At 23.4% G+C, this 24,079-nt stretch overlaps 1 protein-coding gene across 12 annotated transcripts in view; it reads left to right on the top strand.

Moving 5' to 3' along the window:
- Nucleotides 1–545: 545 nt before the first annotated feature.
- Nucleotides 546–24,079, top strand: part of LOC122853045 (putative uncharacterized protein DDB_G0286901) — a 48,080-nt gene continuing 24,546 nt past the window's right edge. For 4 of the 12 annotated variants that reach the window (XM_044153263.1, XM_044153258.1, XM_044153255.1 and 1 more), the window contains exon 1: nt 18,796–18,964. In XM_044153263.1, the coding sequence (XP_044009198.1) occupies nt 18,959–18,964 (6 nt within the window). In that variant the 5' untranslated portion in view covers nt 18,796–18,958. Of the gene's footprint in view, nt 887–1,663; nt 1,793–4,482; nt 4,539–9,080; nt 10,641–18,795; nt 18,965–24,079 lie in introns of those variants that run through there. The other 8 variants (XM_044153262.1, XM_044153259.1, XM_044153261.1 and 5 more) reach the window with 7 other exon arrangements.

Genomic DNA, 24,079 nt, shown 5'->3' with positions numbered 1-24,079 from the left:
TGCGGAAATATTTTAAAAGTTAAAAAATATTGCGAGGCAAATATAAAAATGATAGAAATAAGAGAGAGAGAGAAAAAGAGAATTTAAAAAAAAAAAAATCAAATAAGCCGCAAGTGAATATATTTTGAGATATATTTATATTCAGAGTTGAAAAAAAAATTAAAATTTTGTCTAGCATTTTGTAATGTTGTTGATATAAATTTTTAAATAAATGAAAATTTTTTTATTCACTCAGTGAAATAGTTAAGGTATAGGTTGTGCTACGATTTAAACCCCCCCTTGTATTTTTTTATTTTTTCTCATTGATTGTATGTTTGCCGAAAGGTAGCACAGGTAACGTGATGTTTTTCTTACCTGTGTGTGCCAATGCCAGACAATGGCGCCTACACCTGGGGCTTCAATGTTCGCCAGGTGAATATTTATTTACCATTGGTTAATTCCATTCATTCCTCATTCCCATTGGTTTATATTGTTACATCAAGGAGAAAGGAATACTTAAATATATTATTTACCGTAGTCACATACTCATTCGATATTTCGATCTCAGTTTAACTTTTATCGCCAGCACGGACGGCCACTGGCAGTCCGACATTTTGTGCAATTGGATTTTATATTTTATTTTTTACATGTTAAACGTGTCGTTAATTGTGAATATACATGTTTTTAAATATAATGTTAATAAATAGTACAAATTATATACCTATTTTTTAAATATAGTACATATGTGTATCAATAAATCTATATCATGAAATTAATTCAATAAAAATTTCATAGCTACAAGTGTTGTGTGTTATGTGTTTATTTTTTAATTTAAATTTTATCTAAATATTTAAAAAAAAAAAAAAAAGGATTTATACTGGAATGATACTTAAGGACGTTTTCCAAAGTGAGTTTTTGTTAATTTTTTTTTTTTTCCCTTAATTATTGGAGTATAGCATTTTTATTTTAAAAATATTTATAGTTAATTTTTGGAGCAATATCTTGACAAGTTGGAGCAAAACGTTGACGCTAATTCCGGCAAATTTATATATTTTTTTTTTTTTTTTCTCATCTTCGTGTGTCGTTGGTTGATGCTTGGCTGTACCACGAGATCAAGTCTTAAAACGTGTAAACTATATATATATATATTCTTTGGAATCTCGCGCCTGCGCCTTGCTTGGCCTTTTTCGAAAAACCGAGGCCGCTGGACCGCGCGCCATCAGCCGCAGAGAGAGCATCTTATAATGATACTGTGTTGCTGATTTTGCTTAATAAATGTATATATATATATACATGTGAATTTGTGTGTATTGTTTGATGGTGCGCTTGACCACTAGCCGTTATCGAAGTCTCGGTCACCGGTGGCGGTAGGCCCCCTGCGTGCAAATTATTACATTTTTGTTTTTTTTTTACTTTTTTTTTTTCCTTGGCATTTAAAAATATTTAATCAATTCATATATATAGTTTTTTATTCAATTAATATAATTTAAATTATTCATCTTATTATTTATCTAGTCAATTATTATTAAATTAATAAAAATATTTTTTTTTTTTTGAAATTTCTGTGAAAGTTTTGTGAACAGCGAAATTTTTATTTTTTTTTTTCTCAAATTAATTTCTATACATATAAGAAAGTGAAGAATATTTATTTTTATTATTTTCTTTAATTATTATTGACATATATTATAGTACAAAGTGACGTTTAATAATATATAGTTTAAATTTTTTTTTTTTAATTATTTTTATTGTCGTTGAAATCTGGATTACGCGGGAAATTCAAGTACTTTCAATCTTTTATCGGTTTATAAGAAAGGTGAGTGTAATCGATTTCCAATTTTTGTGAAATTTATAAAAAAATTATTCTTATGGAAATTTTGGTAAATAAAAATTTAAAAAACTTAAGTAGAAAGTTTGAAGAATCAAAAAGTGTTAACTTGACTGGAGAATTTTTTTTAGAAATTTACTTTTATATTTATCTTGTTTTATTTTGGGTCGATTTTATTTTATTTAATGACCCGATGAAAAAGATTGCGGAATTTAAAATAATATAAAAAACAAGATCAGGAAGTGAACGGTATATATCGCGGTAATTTTTCATGGAAATGTTTACAATCAAGATTGATATTGTTCATTTTCATTTGGCTTGTTATAGCATGTACTTATAAAGTTGAAAGAACTTTAAATAAATAAATTGGAAAAATAAGAAATATATATATATAAAATAATAGGAACCGGTGTGTGTCATTAAGAAAACGATGGTATTTTCAAAGACACACATTTCCCAGATGACGTCGATTTGTTTTTTATATGTTTTTTCTTTTCCTTTTTCTATAATAGTTTTATCTTTTTCATAGCCACATTACATTTTGTTGAATGTAATAGTATAATACCTCTCGTGGGAATAATTCGTTTTTTGCTATTTTTCATTTGACTATTCTCAAGGCACTTCTATAGAAATAAATAATTTATATATTTGACAGCTATTGACAAATAAAAAAAAAAAAACTTTAAAAAGGCCAGCAAAACAAATAGTTGACTTTTATAAATTGAAATTATTTTTAAATTTATATTTTCATAATTATCAATTTAAAAATAATCATAATGATGTATTAAATCTTTTGAAATTTTTATCAGACTAAATTTTGTCTAAGATTTAATTTTTTTTATTTTTCATTTGTATACATAGGAATGAATGATAATAAAAAAAAAAACAAAATTACATACTTTTTTTTTTCCTTTCATTTGAATTTATTTACTATTCAACATACAAACTGCTCATTGTCATCATCATCATCATCATCGTCATCATGATGATCATCTTTTGGGGGGTTTAAGAAAAGTCACGGCAAAATATCTCGTCGGCACGACCTCGAATCAACAACTCGACGGGAACCGCGTAACCTTGAAACTCCAACTCGATGTTGCAGCTTCTCGCGTGTGCTTTTAAAAAATCTACAAGAGATGAAGAAGAACAAGAAGAAGAAAAAGACGACTTGGATGAAAAAGAAAAATTTAAAAAAAATAATAAAAAATAAAAGGCCCTTCTTCTCTATATACTCTAACTCCATCCCCGTGGAATGTGTGCGCCTTCGTTCAACTCGCGATTTCTTCATTTTATTTATCCTTTATTGTTGTTATCATTGCTATTATTATTATTACTATTTTATTATTTATAAATATAGATATACATTTGTTTATTTATAATCTCAGCCTTCTCATTGCCTCTCGCGGTTAATATATTTATTTTTTTATTCTTTATCCAGACACACATATACATCGTATCTTTCATCACTTAATTTCTTTTTTTTTTCTTTAAATATACACAAGTAGCAAGTATCTGCGTGTTTTTTTTTTTTCATGAATATATTATTGTTATTATTAAAAAAATTAAAAATTTTAAAAAAGAAATATTCCCACCAGTTGGATGAATTTTTTTCAAATTTATTTATCCGATTGAATTGTATATTGCATGGTGTTTCGTTGTGACGATTTCGCAGTTAACCATTTAAAACAATGAGTCTCATAATGACGCTTTTCCGTTCTGAATTTTTATTATTTTATCAATGAGTAAATTTATTTTTTTACCATGTGAAATTTATATATTGAGGTGTATCATCTTTTTGCAGCCCTTTCACTTTTTTTTTTTTTTTAAATATCCACCATCAAATATAAATCATTAAAATTATTTATAAATTTTTTCAAAATAATTAATTAATTTATTAACGAAGCCAAAATACAAATAATTATAAAAATAACATTAACATTTTATCAAATTAAAAATAGCTCCAACAATAATAATAAAAACATTTTTTTTTAAATATCAATTTAAAAATTTCAAATCAAATTAATTTTCCAATTAGTCAAACAGAGGATTAACTCTAAACTAATAATTGATTATTAAAGCCTAGTAAATTTATACTTGATTAAATTAAAAAAATATAAATATATCTAAATCAGAATTTCCGTATTGCTCTCATTAAATAGAATGCGAATGTTTGAGGTTGGCAATTAAGAGAATATTAATTAAGTATACATTAATTACGCAACACTTATTTGATTGACCACAAAGTACTAACGAATCAACTGTTTATATATACATTATCCATTGTATAATATATAATATATATTAATGTACAATCAATTACATGTACTTATGCATTCATACATACAAACATGCATGATGAATCATTGTGGTATGTCAATAATAATTACGTATATCAAATATAGTCTACATGAGTATAACACCAACATCATCGATTATGTATAATGCTATTAGTTACCGAAGTTTGTTTGTGAATTATATGTGTCTCATCTTGAAATTCATGTCAACAACTTGTTCTTGATTTATCACTGATTTACAAAATTAATTAGTAAATTTTTTTTCGTTTTATTCAAGTCTTTAAATCTATCATATCAAAATTATATATTATTTTTTGAAATGCATTTTTTTTTTTTTTATTATATTTAAAATTGTATTTATTTATGTATTTCATTTATTTCTAGGACCACACACGGATTGCGATGGCTTGAGGGACGCTGCCGGCAGTGTTGCCGAGGTGGTGAGTTTATCTATATAAATAATATATTTTTTTAATAATAATACTTTTATCATTCGGGGATAGAATATCTCTATTTCGATCGTCACATTTTTCTTATATTGTATATATACATAAATAAATGTAATTCATTTTATTTATTTATATGTATTTATATTAAAATAGTCGGGGATAATGTGTCATATAATATATATTAAATTTATGAACACGAGTGAATTTTATATATGAAAGTAGAAGAGAAACCTTTGGAATTCAAAAAATAACCAACTCTAATTTCACGGAAGGGTGAACAACACGGTATTTTTGCATTGTGAATTTGAAAAAAAAAAATTTTTTCTATATTTTATGTTTCAATAAATAGTATAAATATTCAATTTTTTTATAAATAATAAATTTTAAGTAAATATAATTTATTATTATATGTTAAATGAAATTATAGTTTTTTTATATTTTTATTTGAGTTTTTTTTTTTAAATAATAATAATAATAGTTTGAGGAGAAATTTAGTAATTTTTTTCTTTCTGATCGTGAATTTTCTTTGATGAAATATTTATTTATTTATCAGTCCGTTTGTGAAAAGCATATTTGTTGATTTCTTGCAATTGAAACCCTCCAAGTAGGCTACCGGGTTAAAATGTACACATATTTATTTTTTTTCCATTTTAAATTAATTTAAAAAAAAAAAACTAAACTTCAGTCTTCACGTAGCTCAATGTATCAGTTTATTTGAATTTTTTTTTCATTAGTATTTTCTATAAAGTACGTAGAAATATTTACTCAACTTTTTTTTATTTTTTATTTTTATTAAATAAATATAAACATTTAAAACAAAAAAAAAAATATATTTATTCATATTCATTTGAAGTGTAGGCACCGTGTGCTTTGAATGCTTCATCTGCTTTTCATTTCATAATACATTTCGTTGAGAATTTTCATTATTAATAAAACTAATTAAAAAAAAATAGATATATTTTTTTAAATTGGCTTAATATGGCTGAATAAAAAACGTGAGGAAACTTGTTAATCGTTTTGATTATTTGTTTTTTTTATTTTTGCATTCATAGTGTTTGTCGCTATTTAAAAATAGCAATTAGAAAAAATACTGTATTAATTAACACGAGAATTCGTGATCGAGGCGTGAAGCATTATTAAAAATTCATTCGTCCGATATTCATTAACGCAAGTGTTATTTATATTTTATCGTTGAACAAATATATAAATACATTTTATTATAGATAAAAAAATTCATCGTTAAATAATAAATCTACCAAATATTTAACTTCATTACTCGACAGAAAAATAATGTTTACTTGTTGACAAAAAATTAAAAGAAATAAAATATTTAATTTAAACACTCGACATAAAATCAACATTTCATTTATATAAATAAACAATTAAAAAAAATTAAAAAATAAATTTTAACATCATATTTGCATTTAATAAATAATAAAATTTCTAACAAAGTTTTTCTTTCTCATATTTAAGTTTAAATAGAAAAAAAAAATCAATGAAAATATTGAAATATATGTACTCGGTGAATATTTATACGAAAAGTTTGTTATGACAAGCTAATTTATATAAATATAGATATAATTTTTTTTAAATGAAATAAAGAGTTTAAAAAGTTTTCCTAAACTTGTGGGTATTTTAAGAATTACATGGAGGTTGGTTGGCAGGTGGTGTATGGTTGTGAATACGCAAATAAAGTATAAACCAGAGCGATAAGCAATTCAAGACATCTTAAAAGGGCGCCGAGGGACGTGTAACGGGTGTACAAAGCGTGAATCGTGTGAATATCATGGGAACTTGTATTCTTGATGGAAAAAAAAAATTCCCTTGTTATTTTTTATTTTTCTTCACCTGAAAGGTGATCAATGACGTAAACAATTGTCTAATTGTATACAATTAAAACTGATGAAAGTAAAAAAATAAAAATTACAAAATACATCAGCTAGAAAAAAAAAAAAAAAAAGAAAAACTTGTAATTATAAAAAAAAATTACACAAAGATAATATCTATATTTAAACAAAAAATCTAAAAAAAACATGAATTCTTTTTTTCTGAGTGACACTTGGCTGTTAAAAAGCTTCTCTAATGATATGAAAAAGAGAAAAAGAATATGCGAGGCAACAAGATAAATTTAAGTGAAGAAAAAAAAGCTCGAAAAATCAGCTGACACTAGCCAGATATGACCTGGCTACTTAACTTTTATAAAATGTATAAATCTTGATGTCCACCCAAAAAGACATTCGACTCATTTATCGTTAGAAAATAATATCTTATGGGAAAAAAAATATAGAAAAGAGTATATGACTTTATTAAAAATATATTTATAAAAAATCATAGCTAAATTTATTGGAAACTTTTGTGTGCACTTTCGATGAGATAAAACGAGGTCTGCGGGAGTTTTAGGTTCTCGTTTACCGTGTATTTCGCATAACCCAATGTACATATATATTATTTATAGAGACATGTATACCCGACCTGCTTTCTCCAGCACTGTTGGTTCGCGTGACGAGACCAGCCGCTGGCTCGACTCGCAGCGATGCGCTTTAGTAAAAATAAAAAAATAAAAATACATATTATATATACACAATATATATATAAATATAAAGTTAGATCGAAGGTTCGATGATCTATTCATTTTCTCGATCCCACCGCAGTCCTGATTTTTCACAAATACCCACGGGGGTTCTACTCCGTTTATTTCAAAACACTCCAAGTTTATAAGAAAAAAAAAAAAAATTATCTAAAAAATAAACAACATGAACAATTTACTTCATTACTTGTAAATTGCATAATTCAAAAGACATAAAAAATATATTATCATTATTATTTAAATCACATGAAAAAATTGATATATTTATTTTTTTCAATTTTTCTTTGTATATTATATTTTTTATTGACATGTAGATTTTAAAAATATAAAATTTTGATGCATACAAAATAGATTAGATTTAAAAGTACTTTGTCGTTTCTTACAGAGGGTTGTCCGTGCGACAACAACAAATTTTATATATAGTGCTTCTTTTATATATCCCCGACAAGTCGATCCAATTTTCTCGGTACGTAATACGCCCTGGGAGCCAGATTTTTTATACATGTATATACATAAAAGTGTTGTGTATATGCGTTTTTAAATATATATGTACATACAAAGAGTATCACGGTGGTTCTTCTCGGCTTTTTCTTGGTACTTGTTGTTATATACAGTAATGGTGCTGAGGAGTATTAGAAGATATAACCACTCGACTCTCAACCATGCTACTCAAATCGAACAGCAAAAAAATTTAAAATAAAATGATGCCCCGCATCGTTATGTACATTCTTTTATCTTTTATTTATTTTATATACTATCATCGTTTTATTTTTTTTGTTTTTATCATTTTATTTATTTTTATTTTCATCGCTCTTTGGTTCATTGAGTGGGTTCACTTGTGGGTATCGTTAACATTTCTCAGTCCCGAACAATGTATACCTTTGTCGATTTCCACGATAGATTGACTCCATACCAAGAAAATCGTCAATAAAAATTTCATGCATATGTAGATTGAAAGCATCAAAATAAAAAAAATATATCGCAAAATTTCGAAAGTTTAAAATCAATAATAAAAAAAAAAATTTTAATAAATTAAAGAGAAAATTATTTACGCAGATTAATATATTAATAGAAATTTTTAATTTTACATATTTATCATTAATTATTGTTTAATTTATTTATCTCATATAAATAAATTAATACTACAAAAAAAAAAATAATAAATTATTTAAATTTAAAATTAAAATAATATAAATTCAATATATATTTTCATATTTATACAAAAATAAATGTATTTAATTATTAAATTAATTTTATTACAAAAATAAAATTCTAAAATAAATATTCAATTCAATAAAATTTTAAAATAACGAGAATGAAATGTTCATTTTACGATAATTGAAAATTGTCTGATAAGGAGTATATAAATTGATGACGGGAAGAAAGAGGAGGAAGAGGTGGATAAAAAAAAGCTGCTTTTTTTTTTGAAAAAAAAAAAAGTGATGTTAAAAAAGAAGGCGTTAACAGAGTTGTTCTAAACTTGGTAACGGTATCATGCCTAGATTCATTAATCCCACATTTCTATTATAGTAAATATTTTTTTTTTTTTCTAAATTGCAAAAATATATATAACACGTGTTTAATTTAAATATTTAAGAAGTAAATTTATTATTGTATTATTATACAATATAATAAAACATAAATAATTTATTTATATATTTAAAATATAATAGTATGAATACATAATAAATTGTTGTGATTTAAACAGCTGAAAAAAAAAAAAAATAATAAAAAAATTTATATTTAGTTGCATTTGTGATATTGTGGGCTACGTGACTGTGAAGTTGGTGCAAAGAGAACTTGTTAAATAAAGTGTATTCATATACATATAATGTCTAAATATAAAAGCTTCGTGGTTGTATATACTGATGCTGAAAGAGTAAAATATATCTAGTTGTGTTATATGCAAAAAGCATCGCGTCATTTGTATGGTTAAAGTTAAATTTTAGTCTCGTGATCACCGGCTTCTTGCACGTTTCTTTATAATTAAAATTCAATAATATTAATTAAAAAATATAAATAGTATACAAAATTTTAGCCAAATTATATTTTCAATTTTTTATTTTAATTATATTACATCATTGTTATAATTAATCATTATATTTATAAATAAATTAAATGAATTTTCATTTTATTTTTTTTCTTTCATTTCACATGTGCGTGTAAGTTTTATTTTTGCATATTTTAATCAAGTGAAAATTCATTAAAAATTTTTTTTTTTAATTACTTTTGATTTCATTGAAATCATTGAGTTCACATCATTATTTCAATGGCATTCTTGGTATTTTTAATATAATTTTAATCACACTTATTGAATGTCATTAATTAAAACCTCGATATTCTCGTAACACTGTGATTAAAATTTTTCCATTTTTTTTTTTTTATTTACAATACTGTTGACATGTATTTTGATAATTAGCTTGAATTTTTTTTATTTATTTTTGTATCTTCTTTGTTGAATCTGTGCTATAGTTCAGTGAATTAATATTACCTCCGTGTAGTTTAAACGTGATTAAATTTCCATTGTCTAAAAGGGTGTAGATTTAAGGACCGAAGGTAAATGATAGTGAGAAAACACAAAGCAAATATTATATAAAATATAAACTAAAATAGTGTATACATATTTCTCAATGTTTAATAATAAATTAACAAAATATAGTAGCTCTTGTAGCTCATATATAAAATTAATTAATTTATCATAAATTTATTGAGTTTGAGAATTTTACATGGATTGAAATTTTATTTGAAAATTAATCATTCTTATAAATCCAAGTTATAACGCGCATACATTTTTCATTTAGTTGGAAAGTTCAAGTACAAAAATTTCTATTATAATTTTGCTTTTCATTTTATCAACGATAGTATAAAATTATTTGAAAAAAAATTAAGTAAAATATTATAATACAATTTAAATGATAATTATGTATACATGAAACAATGAGATTGCTTATTTTTTTTTTTTTAAATTTATTTTATGTAAGGGGGTTGAAGAAAGTACTTGGATTAGTGTGAGACAGTAAAAGCCTTAGAGACTAAGTGCAAACGCATGTAAGGGGATTTTGCTGTTGCATTTAATCCTTTTTGCAAAGTCAAAAACACCAAGTGAGAACTTGGAAGAATTATTTTTTTTATTTCCTGCAAGAGGATATTTTAATTCTCTTCTCAAATGTACACTTGTGAAATTATAAAAATTAAAAATCTAATATAATCATCGAAATATTTTAAAAGAAATTTTTTTAATTTTAAACTTAATTATTTTTTAAATATTACATTTGAGTATGGAAAATTTTGAGACAAAGGAAAATGTTAGGGTAAATAGATTGTCGAGAATATCAGGATATTCTGAGCCATGTGTTGTGATTGATAATGACAATGATCAAAGCGCATTATCTGAGTGCAACATGACATCAATTAATATCAATGATGATAATAATATTGAATATTATCTTCTTGATGATTCACCAATGGCAAGATTTGCAAGAAGTGTCAAATGGTCCTATCAAAAAGTGAGTAATATTTCAAAGAAAAGAAAAATTTAATTTCCCTTTTATTTTTCGTTCAACAATTTTTACAACTTGATGTATAATTTAGCATTGAAAACCATCCAATTATAAATTAAAACGAATGTTATTTATAAATCAAATTAACCTAGTTATTATTTTTTTTTTTTTTCATGTTTTCTGATTTTATTCTTTATTTTTAATTGGAAAATAAAGAGAGTTTTGTTTGTTATATATTTTTTTTTCATTGTTAATTATAGATTAATTGATTTAGAATTTTTTTTTTTTTAAATAAAATTTTATTGCTAAAGGTAATTTTACTAAAAAGTTAATGTTACTTTTTGATCTCTGATTCCAACAACGTCACTATGCCATTATTTGCACCTCAAACTTTTGCACACGCTAACATCGTTTATACGTAAACCTGTTTTCATATATATCGAATGTACTGAATATATATACACATATAATATAGATTGCCATACATATTTATGTCGTGCACTTGTGCCTCCCTGGTGCCCATCGTGAAACAGCTAAAATTCTTTAACATGTTCTGTATAAAATTTTTATACATTTAAAAATAACATAGCCTTTTTTTAAAATAACAAAAATGAAATACGATAAATATGATGTTTTTTAAAAAATATAAAATAAATAATATTATAAAGATCCAAGTAATATAAATAGTTTAAAAATTATATTATATTTTTTGTAGATTTAAAAATAACATTGAGTTTTTTTATTTTTTTATAAATACAATAAATATGAGTTTTTTAAAAAAATATAAAATAAATTGTTGGAAAATTATTTTTTAATTTTTCTTTTGCTGAATTTTATTTATTTTTTTTACAAGAATAAAAAAATTAAAAGTATTTTTCTTCAATTGAAGAGTGCAGTGAGTCTGGGTCGTCAAATGAATGACAATAGTAAAAAAATAAAAAATATAAAATAAAACCAAGACAATGATACCCTAAGAGCCACGAAATGACCTATTTTACATTGTAAAAAATAAATAATAAAAAAACTTTTGAGCCCTTTGCCACGTACTGGACTCATTGCTTCTTTTTTCCAACGTCTTTCAAAATTCACTCTTATTCTCATCAACATCATCCTCATCATCATCTTCATCATCATCAGCAAAGATATATTTTTTTATATTTAATGTTCTTCTTTTTATTCTTCATTTTTGTGCACTTGTATACGTGTTATTATTATTTTTTTTTTTCTATTTCTTTATCATTCAACAAGCAAGCTCATCCATCATTTTTTTTTTTTTTTTTTTACACAACAGTTTCTTCAAGCTTTTATTACACTTGTCGAAAAAATTTTAAACCTCCAAAACACAATGACAAGAATATTTCTGACATGATTTGAGAAAAAATATAAATTATTATGTTTAATGAAATATATTTTTTGAAATATTAACTATTATAAATGATAAGAAAAAAAAATGGTCATAGTGGATAATTTAAAAATTCAATATATTAATTTTATAATATGCAGTTGTGTAATTTTAATCTTATTATAATTAATGGGCTTTTTTTTTGTTTCCATTTCTCATATCAGGTGTTGGATATGAAAAAAAAATTAATTATTTCATTGTAATTCGAACGTTCTTTTGAACAATATATGTTAATTATAAATTTTTTTTTTTTTTTAAATAATCATTAACAACATTGACATAATTTAGTATTTAAAATATAAAAATATTTAATTTATTTTTATGTTTTAAATTATTTGTTATTCGTTTTATTCATCTTTAGACTGTTTAATATATCATTTCAATTTATCTCAACTTTTTCATAAAATAAAATTAAAGAAATTAAACTTTCTTGTGCATATCTAACTCTTCAATCGACAACTCAGTTGGAGCAATTTTTTTTTTTTTTTAAATTCAACTGAATATACTTTAATTACCATCAGTATTTACAAAGTCGTTATTTATTTACTCAATTTTTTTCTTTGCTTTCTTTCATCTTTTTTTTTTTTTTATTGAACGAAACCATTTATAGCAATTTTTTTTTTTTTTGCAATGACATATTCAACAAATTTATTCCACATCAAACATAAATATAAAAAAGTTTTAAACACATGTTTCAATTCATCAAAGAATAAAAAAAAAAAAATATTATCATTATTATTATTATCGTGATTAAGTTATATTTTTCTTCGGTATTTACATTTAAAATTGCTAAATCTTTATAACTCAAAGAAAAATAAAAGTTTTATAAAAAATAAGGGTAGAAATAAATAAAAAAGAGTTTAAGTTTTCGATCAAGTGATTACAGAGTTGATCACAGTATCGTCAATTTAAAATTACTAAATATTTTAAAATTTATATATAAATATAGTAAAAAATATTGTCTTCTGATGCAAAAGTTTATCCAACTTTTTAACGAAAATTCCAGGTCAATAAATTCATTCTTGTTTTATATTCTGTCAGTTTCTATACACCGCAGCAATCTTCAAACTTTTATATCAAAAAAAAAAAGAAAAAGCCAACAAAAAAATAGACATAATAAAAAGAAAAAAAATTTGATAGAGTTGGATTTTCTTTCAATTGAGGTAAAATAAAAAAAAATCTAGTATATAGATGATAAAAGTTTTTAGAGCGATGCAATGTGCTGTGATGCATCAAAAGCCCATGCTCAATGTTCATGTCTTCATCATGTAGCTTTTCCGGTTGAAAATGACATCAAGGTCACCCATATGCAGCCATATCTACTATTTTCAACTTCACATATTATAAATAATAAAAAAAAAATAAACCCGGATGACTCAGTCACTTTTAATCAGGAAGTTGAGTTTTTTTTTTTTTTTTACATTTTTACAAAAAATTCATTATCTTTTATTTATTTATTTTTCAAACTCATATTCATATCAAATTGGTTTAGTTTTTTTAACTTTTTTAAAACTCATTTTTAACAAATAAATCAGTATTATTTTTATTCATTTATTAGTTATCAAAATTGTTTTATTTATTTATTAAAAATAACTATTAAAAACTGAATTTTCATTTATATTTTTAAAAATTATTAATATTTTTTAACTCTATAAATTTATTAAAATAAAAAATAAATAATTTTAAATTTAATTTCTTTTTTAATTTTATTATGAAAATTAATATTTTATAATTCACCTCCGTTAGAAGTTAATCTCGCTGTTAAGTTGAAAACACCGGAAGTCTCGCGGCCAGGATATCAAACGACGTGTGGAATATTATATAGATGAGCATATAAATTTATCTAGTAAATGTACGGATTTTTTGTTTTACATTTTTTCGAGTATGTTGTAAAATAGTTGGTTGAAATATAAACCGTTTATTTCAGTACATTTTGCAACGCACATTGCTAATGTAGCATCACAATTATCATCATCATCATCAGGAAAGAACCTGTCTATAGACGGAAGCTAGACATCAACATTGAAACAGGATGTCTTTTATATATATAAATATTTTCTACCACCTTTGAAATCAATCTTTTGTATACACACACTTTATTCATTTAACTAAACTGACATACATGCACGATGTATTGAATTGCAACTTTACTCGCATCCAATCGAGTTTTCTTTTTAACTTTATTTTTCATTCAATTTTTTTTTTTTTATTTCTAAATTGTTTATTAATATTTACTCTCCCTTTTTAATAATTGGCAATAATAATAATTATTATTATTACGTTTTTTATTTATCATTTTCATTTAAATTATTTAATTATTATTTTTTTTTTTTTTTTTACTATGACATTCTTAAAAAAGAAATAAAACAATTATTATTTATTAAAAGAAAAATACTCTTTTATAATTGTTTTGAAATAAAAAAAAATATATTTTTCAATTGTTGGAAAATTAGTTCTTAAATGATGCTTTATGACCGACTTTTCTGAATCATAAATTATGAAAAAAAAAAATATAAATAAACGCCCATTGGAAAAATTAATTCCTCCTTAAACAAGTTCTCTTTTTTTCTTTTCCTATTTTTTTATATGCGAGTAAAAAGAAAAATAAATAAACATAGAGAAATTTTTTTTTGTTTATTTGTTTTATATTTTTCATTTATTTTCAACAATATTGGTGAGCTTTTTTTTTTGCAAAAAAAAAAAAAAAACTCATGAGTTTTTATTTTATTTACTAAGTTCATTTGGCTTTTTTTATTATTTTCACGTTTACCATGTCGACTAAGGATATATTTGAAATTTATTCTAGCAGCGTTTTTTAACCGGCTGTGAAAAATCCATGGTTTGAAAAGAAAAAAAAAAAAAAAAAAAAACAAAATGAATAAAAAACAAAAAAATAGTAAAAAAGAAAAACAAAAGCTCTTGATAGATCGCAAGTAGAGGGTTAAAAAAAAATATGTATTGCAAAACAATTGTGAGCTTTTGAACAAAGAAAATTTACTTGAAAGGTCAAGTAGTTGAAAATTGAAACGAAAATATATATATAAAAAAAAAATAAATAATCAAGATAAATTTGTTAGTGGAAGAGGGAAAAAAGTATGCCTGCTTTATAAACGGTAGTCCTGGCCTCGAGTTGCCATGAAGATGACCTCGATGAATAATAAAGAAAGAAAATATGAAAATGAATATTATACTCGTGTTTTTTATTCTTGATGGTCAAGAGATTTTAAATAATATAAAAATAATAAAAACAACAACTACAGCAACAACTAAAATGCCGAGAGAATGCTAAACAATTCTTTGAAAAAAATTTTTTCTATATAGAAAAATTTCTTTTTCTATTACAGAAAAGTTAATATAATTTTTTTTTATTTTTTTTTTACTTATTTACGTATACACAATAGACAAAAAATAATTTAAAACTTTTATAATATTCAGCATGTTTTAACACAATGAATTTTGAGCTTTTGCAAATGGTTTTTCAATAGAGCTTTTATAAAATATTAAAATCTCGTCGTCATATTTACCAGCATCCTTTTCCAATTCAATTATGGCTGTCGATAAGTACCGATTACAATATATATTCAACTAGAAATTTTATTTTTTATTTTTTAATCAATTCCTTTTTTTCTCTGTAAATTTTAAATTAACATTTATTAATTTTATTTTGCTCCAATTTATTTTCTACATGATATAAATTATATCAATGATTTAATTATATTTATTTTATTTATAATAAATTTTTTTTATTACTCTCTGTTTAAGCCTATTTAATTAGGCTTGCATAACACGAAATATATAATACTAAAATTATCAACTAAAATACAGGGGGGAAATAAAAGAAAAAAAAAAGTAATCAAGTAGAGCAAAAAAATAGGGAAGAAAGAAAGCTCCTTGCTTTTTATTAGTCGATGAATTTAGTCTGTTGAATGTGTCACGTTTTTGGTAATTACATTTTATCCAGCAGTTGGGGAAAGAATACATACACATTCTTAAAAATAAAAAAATTATATAAAATAAAACTGACAAATACATTCAGACATTAAAGAATTTCAACAAGCTAATAGGCACGCGACTATTATAAGTTTTTTATTTTATTTTTAGATAAAAGACCTTTAATTATATTTTTATATTTTTTAAGTTAAAAATCACATTACTACTTATCATAAAATAAATTGTATAGGATATCGTAATATATATTGTTTATTTTTTTATATTTTTTATATTTTTTATTATGGGTGTTAGTGGGATATATTGAAATATGTGACATATATAAAACTGTCGATGGAATGTAAACTATACGAAGGTGATAAAAATCCAAAAGTTTTTTTATTTATTTTCAGGAAAAGTGTTTTTTGGGTCTGGTTTTGTGTGGGAAGTGAATAAAAGAATATATTCTAAAGTTAAAAATAAAAAAATAAAAAATTTAACTACCTGCTTTGCAGGCAACGTGCCCATCACCTGCTAAGTTTCCCCTGATTCATTCGGGATATTTCTTCGTATTTTAAAATCACTACAAAAATAAAAAAGTCAATAGTTCCTTCCTTCTTTTTTTATACCACAAGAATGATGGTGTATCTTTGACACGAGGGTTTTCCATCTTGCACGTTTTTCTTTTTGAATTATTTCGATGAAAAATATTTCCGGAGTAATCTCCAAATATTTCTCCGTAAAATAAATCTTTCGAAATATATTTTTTTTGCAATTAAAATTCAATATTACAATTTACAAAAGGGCTAGTATAGTTTATGTAAAAAATTTTCATCACAATTATTTAATAAAACGTTTTACCTGTCAAGTTTTTAAAAATAGTGATTTTCTTTTAAAATGGTCAGCCAATAAAAAGTGTGCTATGAAGTCTTACAAGCTTAGTATAGATTTTATTTATTTTCTGCATATAGATATTATTTATGTTAGTAAATTTTAAATTTAAAATTTTTTGTATATTTATAATTGAATTAGGAATATAAATCAATTATTGACCAGACAGTTTTGACATGTACAGTGGATAATTAGAAAGATTGAGTGGCTATGCAGAATGAGGGATGAAGTAAATACTCATGTATAAATTTTGTTTGATATATGTTAAGGCCTTTTTGTTTCAAAATGGCGAACACGTTTATGTCATGTCATGTCATGTCACGCGATCAACGATTGTTGCTGTCAGGTTGCCAGTAGTTACCCTCCCACTATTTATCTCCACCCCTTATTTATTAACCCCCTTTTTACCTTACCACTCCTTCAATCTTCAATAATATGTTTCAAGTATTATTTCATGTTTATAAGCTTCATCCAACTGCACGAATAACATTTTATTTTAAATTTAAATTATTTTTTCATTATATAATTTATTTTTTTTTTTTTTTGAATCACAATTTCATTTTTACTTGGAAAAATATAATTTAAGCAATATAATTTTGATGATGTTTCTTGGAATTTATACATATATTTTTTTTGTCAAATTTACATGAAAAATTTTATTGAAAATTTTATATAATTATATACAAATTTTATTTTAAATAAATATATACAATTTCCAGTGGAGAAATAAAAAAAATCATACATATTGTCAGTGGATTTTTAAAATCAATTCAAATAGCAAAAAAAAAAAAAAATATTAAAAGTTATTCCATCAATTTTTTAATAATGTTTTTTTGAGTTTTCATGTTTTTTTTCTTCTTATTTTTTGGTGTCTTTTTGTGTTTCATCATGTGTAACATGTTGTACGTGTCCCAAGAAAAGACTTATATTATATTATTTGAAATTCTTGGGAAAACCGACCCCGAAATTCGACGATCCATGTTACAGGTTTCGCGCATCATGCCTTCTGGAAACTTACCAAAAAGGATACCCGATATAGTTACAAACTGAATGAGAAATAGTCAAATGATAATCGAGGTTTATATATTATATATATCCATTTATTAACCTTCTCAATTTATATCTCTTATACTCTCTCTCTTTTTCTCTCTAACTTATTTCACATGCGGCGAACACGTTTGATGTTATACTATTTTATTCGTTCAACGTATAAATGCAACCATGTATAAAACATCACATACACATGATATAAATATATATATATATAAATATATCTTGTCATCAAGAAAGTCGTTGGGAGTTTCACAAGGATGAAAAGTGTCATGACATCAAGGAAAAGATACAAAGTGCTAGAGGATATGAAAGCAATCTTTCGTATATACTATAAGATTACTTTGAAAAACTTGCTTGACAATTTTACTTTTATTTTGCCAAATAATTTAACATTATTTAACACACAAAACAATATAAAATTTATTCAATTATCATTAACAAAATAATTAATTATCCTAAGTAAATTAAATTTTATATTTTTAATTTGAAAAGTTAAAATTTTAAATGTTAATTTGAATTTTTTTTTGCTTTCTTCCGTGTACTTCCTGTTCGGAGCAATTTTTAAATTTTATTTTTACAACAAGAATTTTATTTTCTACTCTCCTTTTTTTTTTTTTTTTTATCTATTTAAGGTGACTCAATTCTTTAGAATAATAGTTTTTTTTTACCTGTATACACCTTGCAGTTGTATATGTATATTTTACATTGAGTTTGTTCACTTTTTACGGCGCCGGATATTCGGTTTTGCTCGGATGTTTTCGTCTTGTGGCGCTGTGCAATGGCACCGGTATATACATTATCAATACAAATGCACATACACCAACACGTTTTTATATGGAGAAGATTGCTCCGTTCGAAATTGAAGGTTTAGTTCGTTGTGGACCGCCAACCAACGTGGTTTCAGGCAACTCAATTTTAATCGTGATATTTATTCAAAACCACAAGTACTTGAAGATTTTATTTTTTTACTTAAATTTAATTTTTTGTGTTTAATTTTTTTTTTTTTTATTCAACTGATTTTTAATTGCATGGAATTTCAAGGACGTACGATATGCGGGTATATATAATTTAATTATAATTTTTTTTTTTAAATTATTATTATTTAAAAATACATTTTAAATTGACAAAATTTATGACACTGTGGCAGGTGTACAAATCAATATTTTTATAAATAATTTATTTTTGTTTTTTTTAAATATTTATGTATGTTTTTTTTTTTTTACTCCATATTATCATTTTTAAATTAACTGTTTTATATGAAATTAATTAAAAATTATTTATTTAATATTTGAAAATAAATGTAATTATATTTTTTTATGTAAAAAAATAATTACCAATTTACTCCAAAATATTTCTCTTATTTTTCCAAGTTGTTTATTGTTTTTTTTTTTAACATTTAAATTTTAACGATATCTGAAATATTTTTTTTTTAATTTAAATACACTTGACCTTAAGAAAAATATATAAAATAATAAAATAAATATATATAACTCTTTGATATTTAAATTTAAATTTGTGTAACTATTATATTTTTTTATATTTATAAATAATACATTAAACACGATGAAATTTAATTTACAATATCCTGGTTTGTAAGCCTAAAATCATGCGGCTATATCCATAACAAGAAAATGACAAAAAATAATAATTATAAAATTATAATTTTCATCATAATTCAAAGGTACACAAACCGCGAGAAAGTTTAATAAACCACCAAGCCCAAGTGTCTCAACGAAAATTCACTTCCTCTTTTTTCCTTATTTGTCTCGTATATAAAACTACCTACCATATTAAAACAACATATCAAATCTTGAACATAAAATCCCATGAAACTTAAAATTCCTCATTAATTTATAAATTTAAAAAAATAATATTTCATCTTTAAAAATAGCTAAATTTCTAAACAAAAAAACCATCAAATAAAACACCAATAAACATTAGTATCAGCTCCAAAAAAAAAGTATTTAAATTAATAATTAAATAATGATAAAAATTGAGCAAATAATAATGATATAATTTTTCGAAAAAAAAAAAAAAAATAAGCTAAAAGTTTAGAGTAAAAAAAAGGATATAATTAATGTTTTAAAACATTGGGGAAAAATGTTGAAACAAATGTTAAAGTTGTGTTAATTCAGTGCAATAAAAGAAATGAAAAAATAGAAAAAAAAAAAATAATAATACAGTGGCATGTTTGAGTGAAAATACGTTGGTATAAATGCCGTTACTTAGGGCACCCGTTACTATCGTCGTCGTCGTCATTCACTCATTATGTTGTTCATGTGTGTTAAATTTATCTATATACATATTAAAATCAAGTCTGTGTAACATTGAATTTTAGTCGTTTTGATACTAAATTGCATTCAAACCAACCTAGATTTTCTGGACATTAAATTCAACCCTTTCTCTTTGTCACCAAAATCTCCAATTTACCTTAATGCAATATCGAATCTGTAATACTCTTTTTGAATTATTTAAATTAATCTAATACTTTATTTACTACTTTTTTTATTTTCATTTTATATTTTTTATATTGAATAGAATAATATTAATCAAGCTAAGTAATTTTATAGATTAAAAAAGCTTTTTTTTTCATTTGGGAAATATAATTTTATTACATTTATTTTTTATATTTCGATATGTAAACATTTTTTTTATTGAGCTTTTACATTGAACCTGTTGAATTGGCAATTTACTAAAAATATAAATTTATATTTACATAGTATATAAAAATTAAAACCACATGAAAATTAAATTTTATTTATTTATTAGCTAATGGTTTTTCATTATTTTTATATTTTTATAATGCTATTGCCAAAGTACAGTTTGATGAGTTAGAGTAAAAAGTCGAGTAATTTTTTATTATTTTCTGCAATTGGCTGAATATTTAAGCAATTAATTTTAACAAAACAATTATCATATTCCCAAATGAGATATTATTTCTGTTATTTTTTTTGTCTCTTTTTCTACTTTGATATATAACACGTACATAAATTCTAAACTTTTGCTTTAATCAATTTGACCCTCTTACTCATTAGCTTTACATATTTATGAAAATTACTAACAAGTTTTCAACTATTTAACAAGTATTTGGCATTCAATATGTACACTTTTTTTTTTTCGAATATTTTATTTATTTATTCTGAGAAAGTTTTTTTATTATTATTATTTATTTAAAATAATTACAAAGAATTTTCTGGCAATATAAAAGCGTTTTTCAACTTGTCAAGCTCAACCTTTCGCCAGGGCAATTTGTCAGCTGGGAGTGAGTGTTGGACAATCGATCATGATCAAGTCTCAACAGAAAAAATAATATATATATTTATTAAAAATAGAAAATAGGTGGGCAGCATTAAAAAAATAAATAAATAACAATAGTAATGATAATATTTAAAATATGAAAACCATATATACATGAATAGAAAAATAAAAAAAAAGTGAAATTGTCGTCCAAGAAATTTAATAATTTATTACAATAGAAAATAATAATAATTTATTTAAAAAATACAAAATAAACACAAGGAAGGCGTGGATTATGCTCTATTGACACGCAGCTACACCCACGTTATTTATTTTTATTTTACGCAATTTCTATTACATATTAATCAATCTAATAATTTTTTCTTTGTCAATTTATTCTAATTTGTTTTTTTTTTTTTCTATTACTTTTAAAATCTCGTATAATTATTATTATTTATATAAATATTAAGAGCATTGATAGCAATTGATAAAATCAAATAAAAAAATAAATAAAAAAAAATAACGGTCACGTAGTCATCGTCTCGAATCGTGATGTCGTCCACTCAGGGATTGAACCGGCCACCCGGAAGTGAACGATCGTCTCTCTATACTATATATATCGCGATCAAGTGCCCTTATGCTCGATTCTCATTTTTCCCACACACACTCATACACTCAAATTACTATAAATTCAACCAGATTTTTTATTATATTTTTTTTTTTTTTTAAATCTTATGTCACAAATTATCACGATATTTCACAGAGAGAAAACAAAAAAAATACATATTAAATTTCAACATTTGTAAATCATAAATATATTCACATCAAACCTGTAAATATTCTATCCCTTTTCATCAATCCAATCATACACTCAAACACGACAAAAAAAAAAAAACAAAAAAATATTAATTAAAGCGAAAAGTTTTTTAGAATAAAATTTTTGTTGAAAAAAAAAATATCTATATCAATGTGAAAAAAAAAAATATGATTATCCCAGATATCGAATTATTTTGAGCATTGTCATGTCAACGAATGAATGTATAAAAAAATTGTAATAGCAACAAGAAACGTATGTATTTTTTATTATTTTTTTTTCGTGATTTCCGGGTGAAAATAATGAGTCAAACTTGCGGTTTTTATATCTATGATTCAAGATGTTATGTAAAGAAATAATATTCAAAAAAAATAAATAAATATAGTCTCTAAAGATGTGGATCATCAAAAATATATATAGAAAATTCTTGTATTATCTTTATAGAGTTTTATATAAATATACTAAAAATTCCTCCAATTTATTTATAAATTTTTTATTATTTTTACAATTTTTCTTTTTTTTTTTGTCGATATTATCATGCGTTTATATATATTTTTATTATTTTAAATTCCCTGGAGTATATATGTGTATATAAATAGCATGATGATGATCATGATGATAATGATGATGATCACGATCATGATGGTGGGAGGGTTGTTAAAGTTGACATTGTTTTTCTGAACTTACTTTAAACTTTTTACAAGATAACAAGTTAGTCATTTTTATTCGTTCACAACTTCTTGGTATTTGCCATTATAGTGGAAACAAGTTTAATATATTATATATATATATAAAAAATATATAACATTGTATCACATACAAGCATAAATATATATTTAGATTGTTATTATGTTGTGGAATATGTTCGCATGATAGACAACTGTAACGTTCAACGGAATAATATCCTTTTTCGCTCATCATCATCATCATCCATTACTGGCAATGCCGTTTGATGAGATTTTATATATACACATGTATAAAAGTACATAATGCACTATTGTCTGTATCCATTAACATTACTATTTCAATAATTTTTTTTTTTATTTGTTTTTTTTATATAAAGATTATCTTGTTTTTTTATTTTACCTCTGTGCTACTTGTATTATTTTTTTAATCTACAAACGGAATTTAATTATGTTTTGTCAATAGATTTAAATTTTAAACTTCAAAGGTATTATTATTTATTTATACCAGAAGCAACAACAACAAGATATAATAATTAATTATGAATATTTTTAAATAGATTGATATTTTTTCAACAAATTTATTTGAATATTTTTATGATAATATTATTACAATTTGTTTTGTTTATTAATATATATTTTAAATATTATTTTAATGAATTTAGAATTTAAGTATGATATAAAATATAACACGCAATGAAATTTGATGATCGATCTTGATTGAAGATTGCATTCCATGCTTATTATTATGATTTTAAAAATAATATTTATGTTTTTTTTTTTTAAAGAGTATTAAAAAGTGAGATAGATAGTCAGCAACTTTATGTAGAGAAGATGAAAGAATTTATTGAGAATTCAACGAGTCATCGTGTTACACAAAAATAAAAGCTTTTTTTTTTTTTTTTTAATGAATAATCACGTTTGACGAACCGCATTAAAGTATATCGATGACGTTTGCGGTTTAATTTATGAATTTTAATAAATATCAAAGTTTATTTTAATTAATATTACATACAAAATATTTATCCTCAAATATTTATTAATTATTTTAAATATTTTAAATATTTATACTTCAATGAAATGTTTTTTATTTAAAAAAAAAAAAATAACCAAGTTTATCGAAGCGATAAATACATTGTTTATTTTTTTTTTTTAACATGATAGTAAATATTTGATAATAAAATGAAATAAAAAATTTACAAATTCTAAACTTATATATTTTTCAAATTTAATCAAGCTTTCATGTGTGTGTGTATACTGAAATTTTTTTAGCTTTGTATTTTCAAATGTTCAATCATTCGTGTAAATATACAAATGAACAAAATATGTATTTACTCATTCATGATAGGCTAGTGATTTATTTGATAAAATAATTCAAATTTAAAAAACTGAAAAAAATATATCGACATCTGCCACACTGTCTAAATTAATATTTAAT

Source organism: Aphidius gifuensis, linkage group LG3 (assembly GCF_014905175.1).
Source record: "Aphidius gifuensis isolate YNYX2018 linkage group LG3, ASM1490517v1, whole genome shotgun sequence".
NCBI classification, from domain to species: domain Eukaryota; kingdom Metazoa; phylum Arthropoda; class Insecta; order Hymenoptera; family Braconidae; genus Aphidius; species Aphidius gifuensis.
This window is presented reverse-complemented; position numbering and strand designations above follow the sequence as displayed.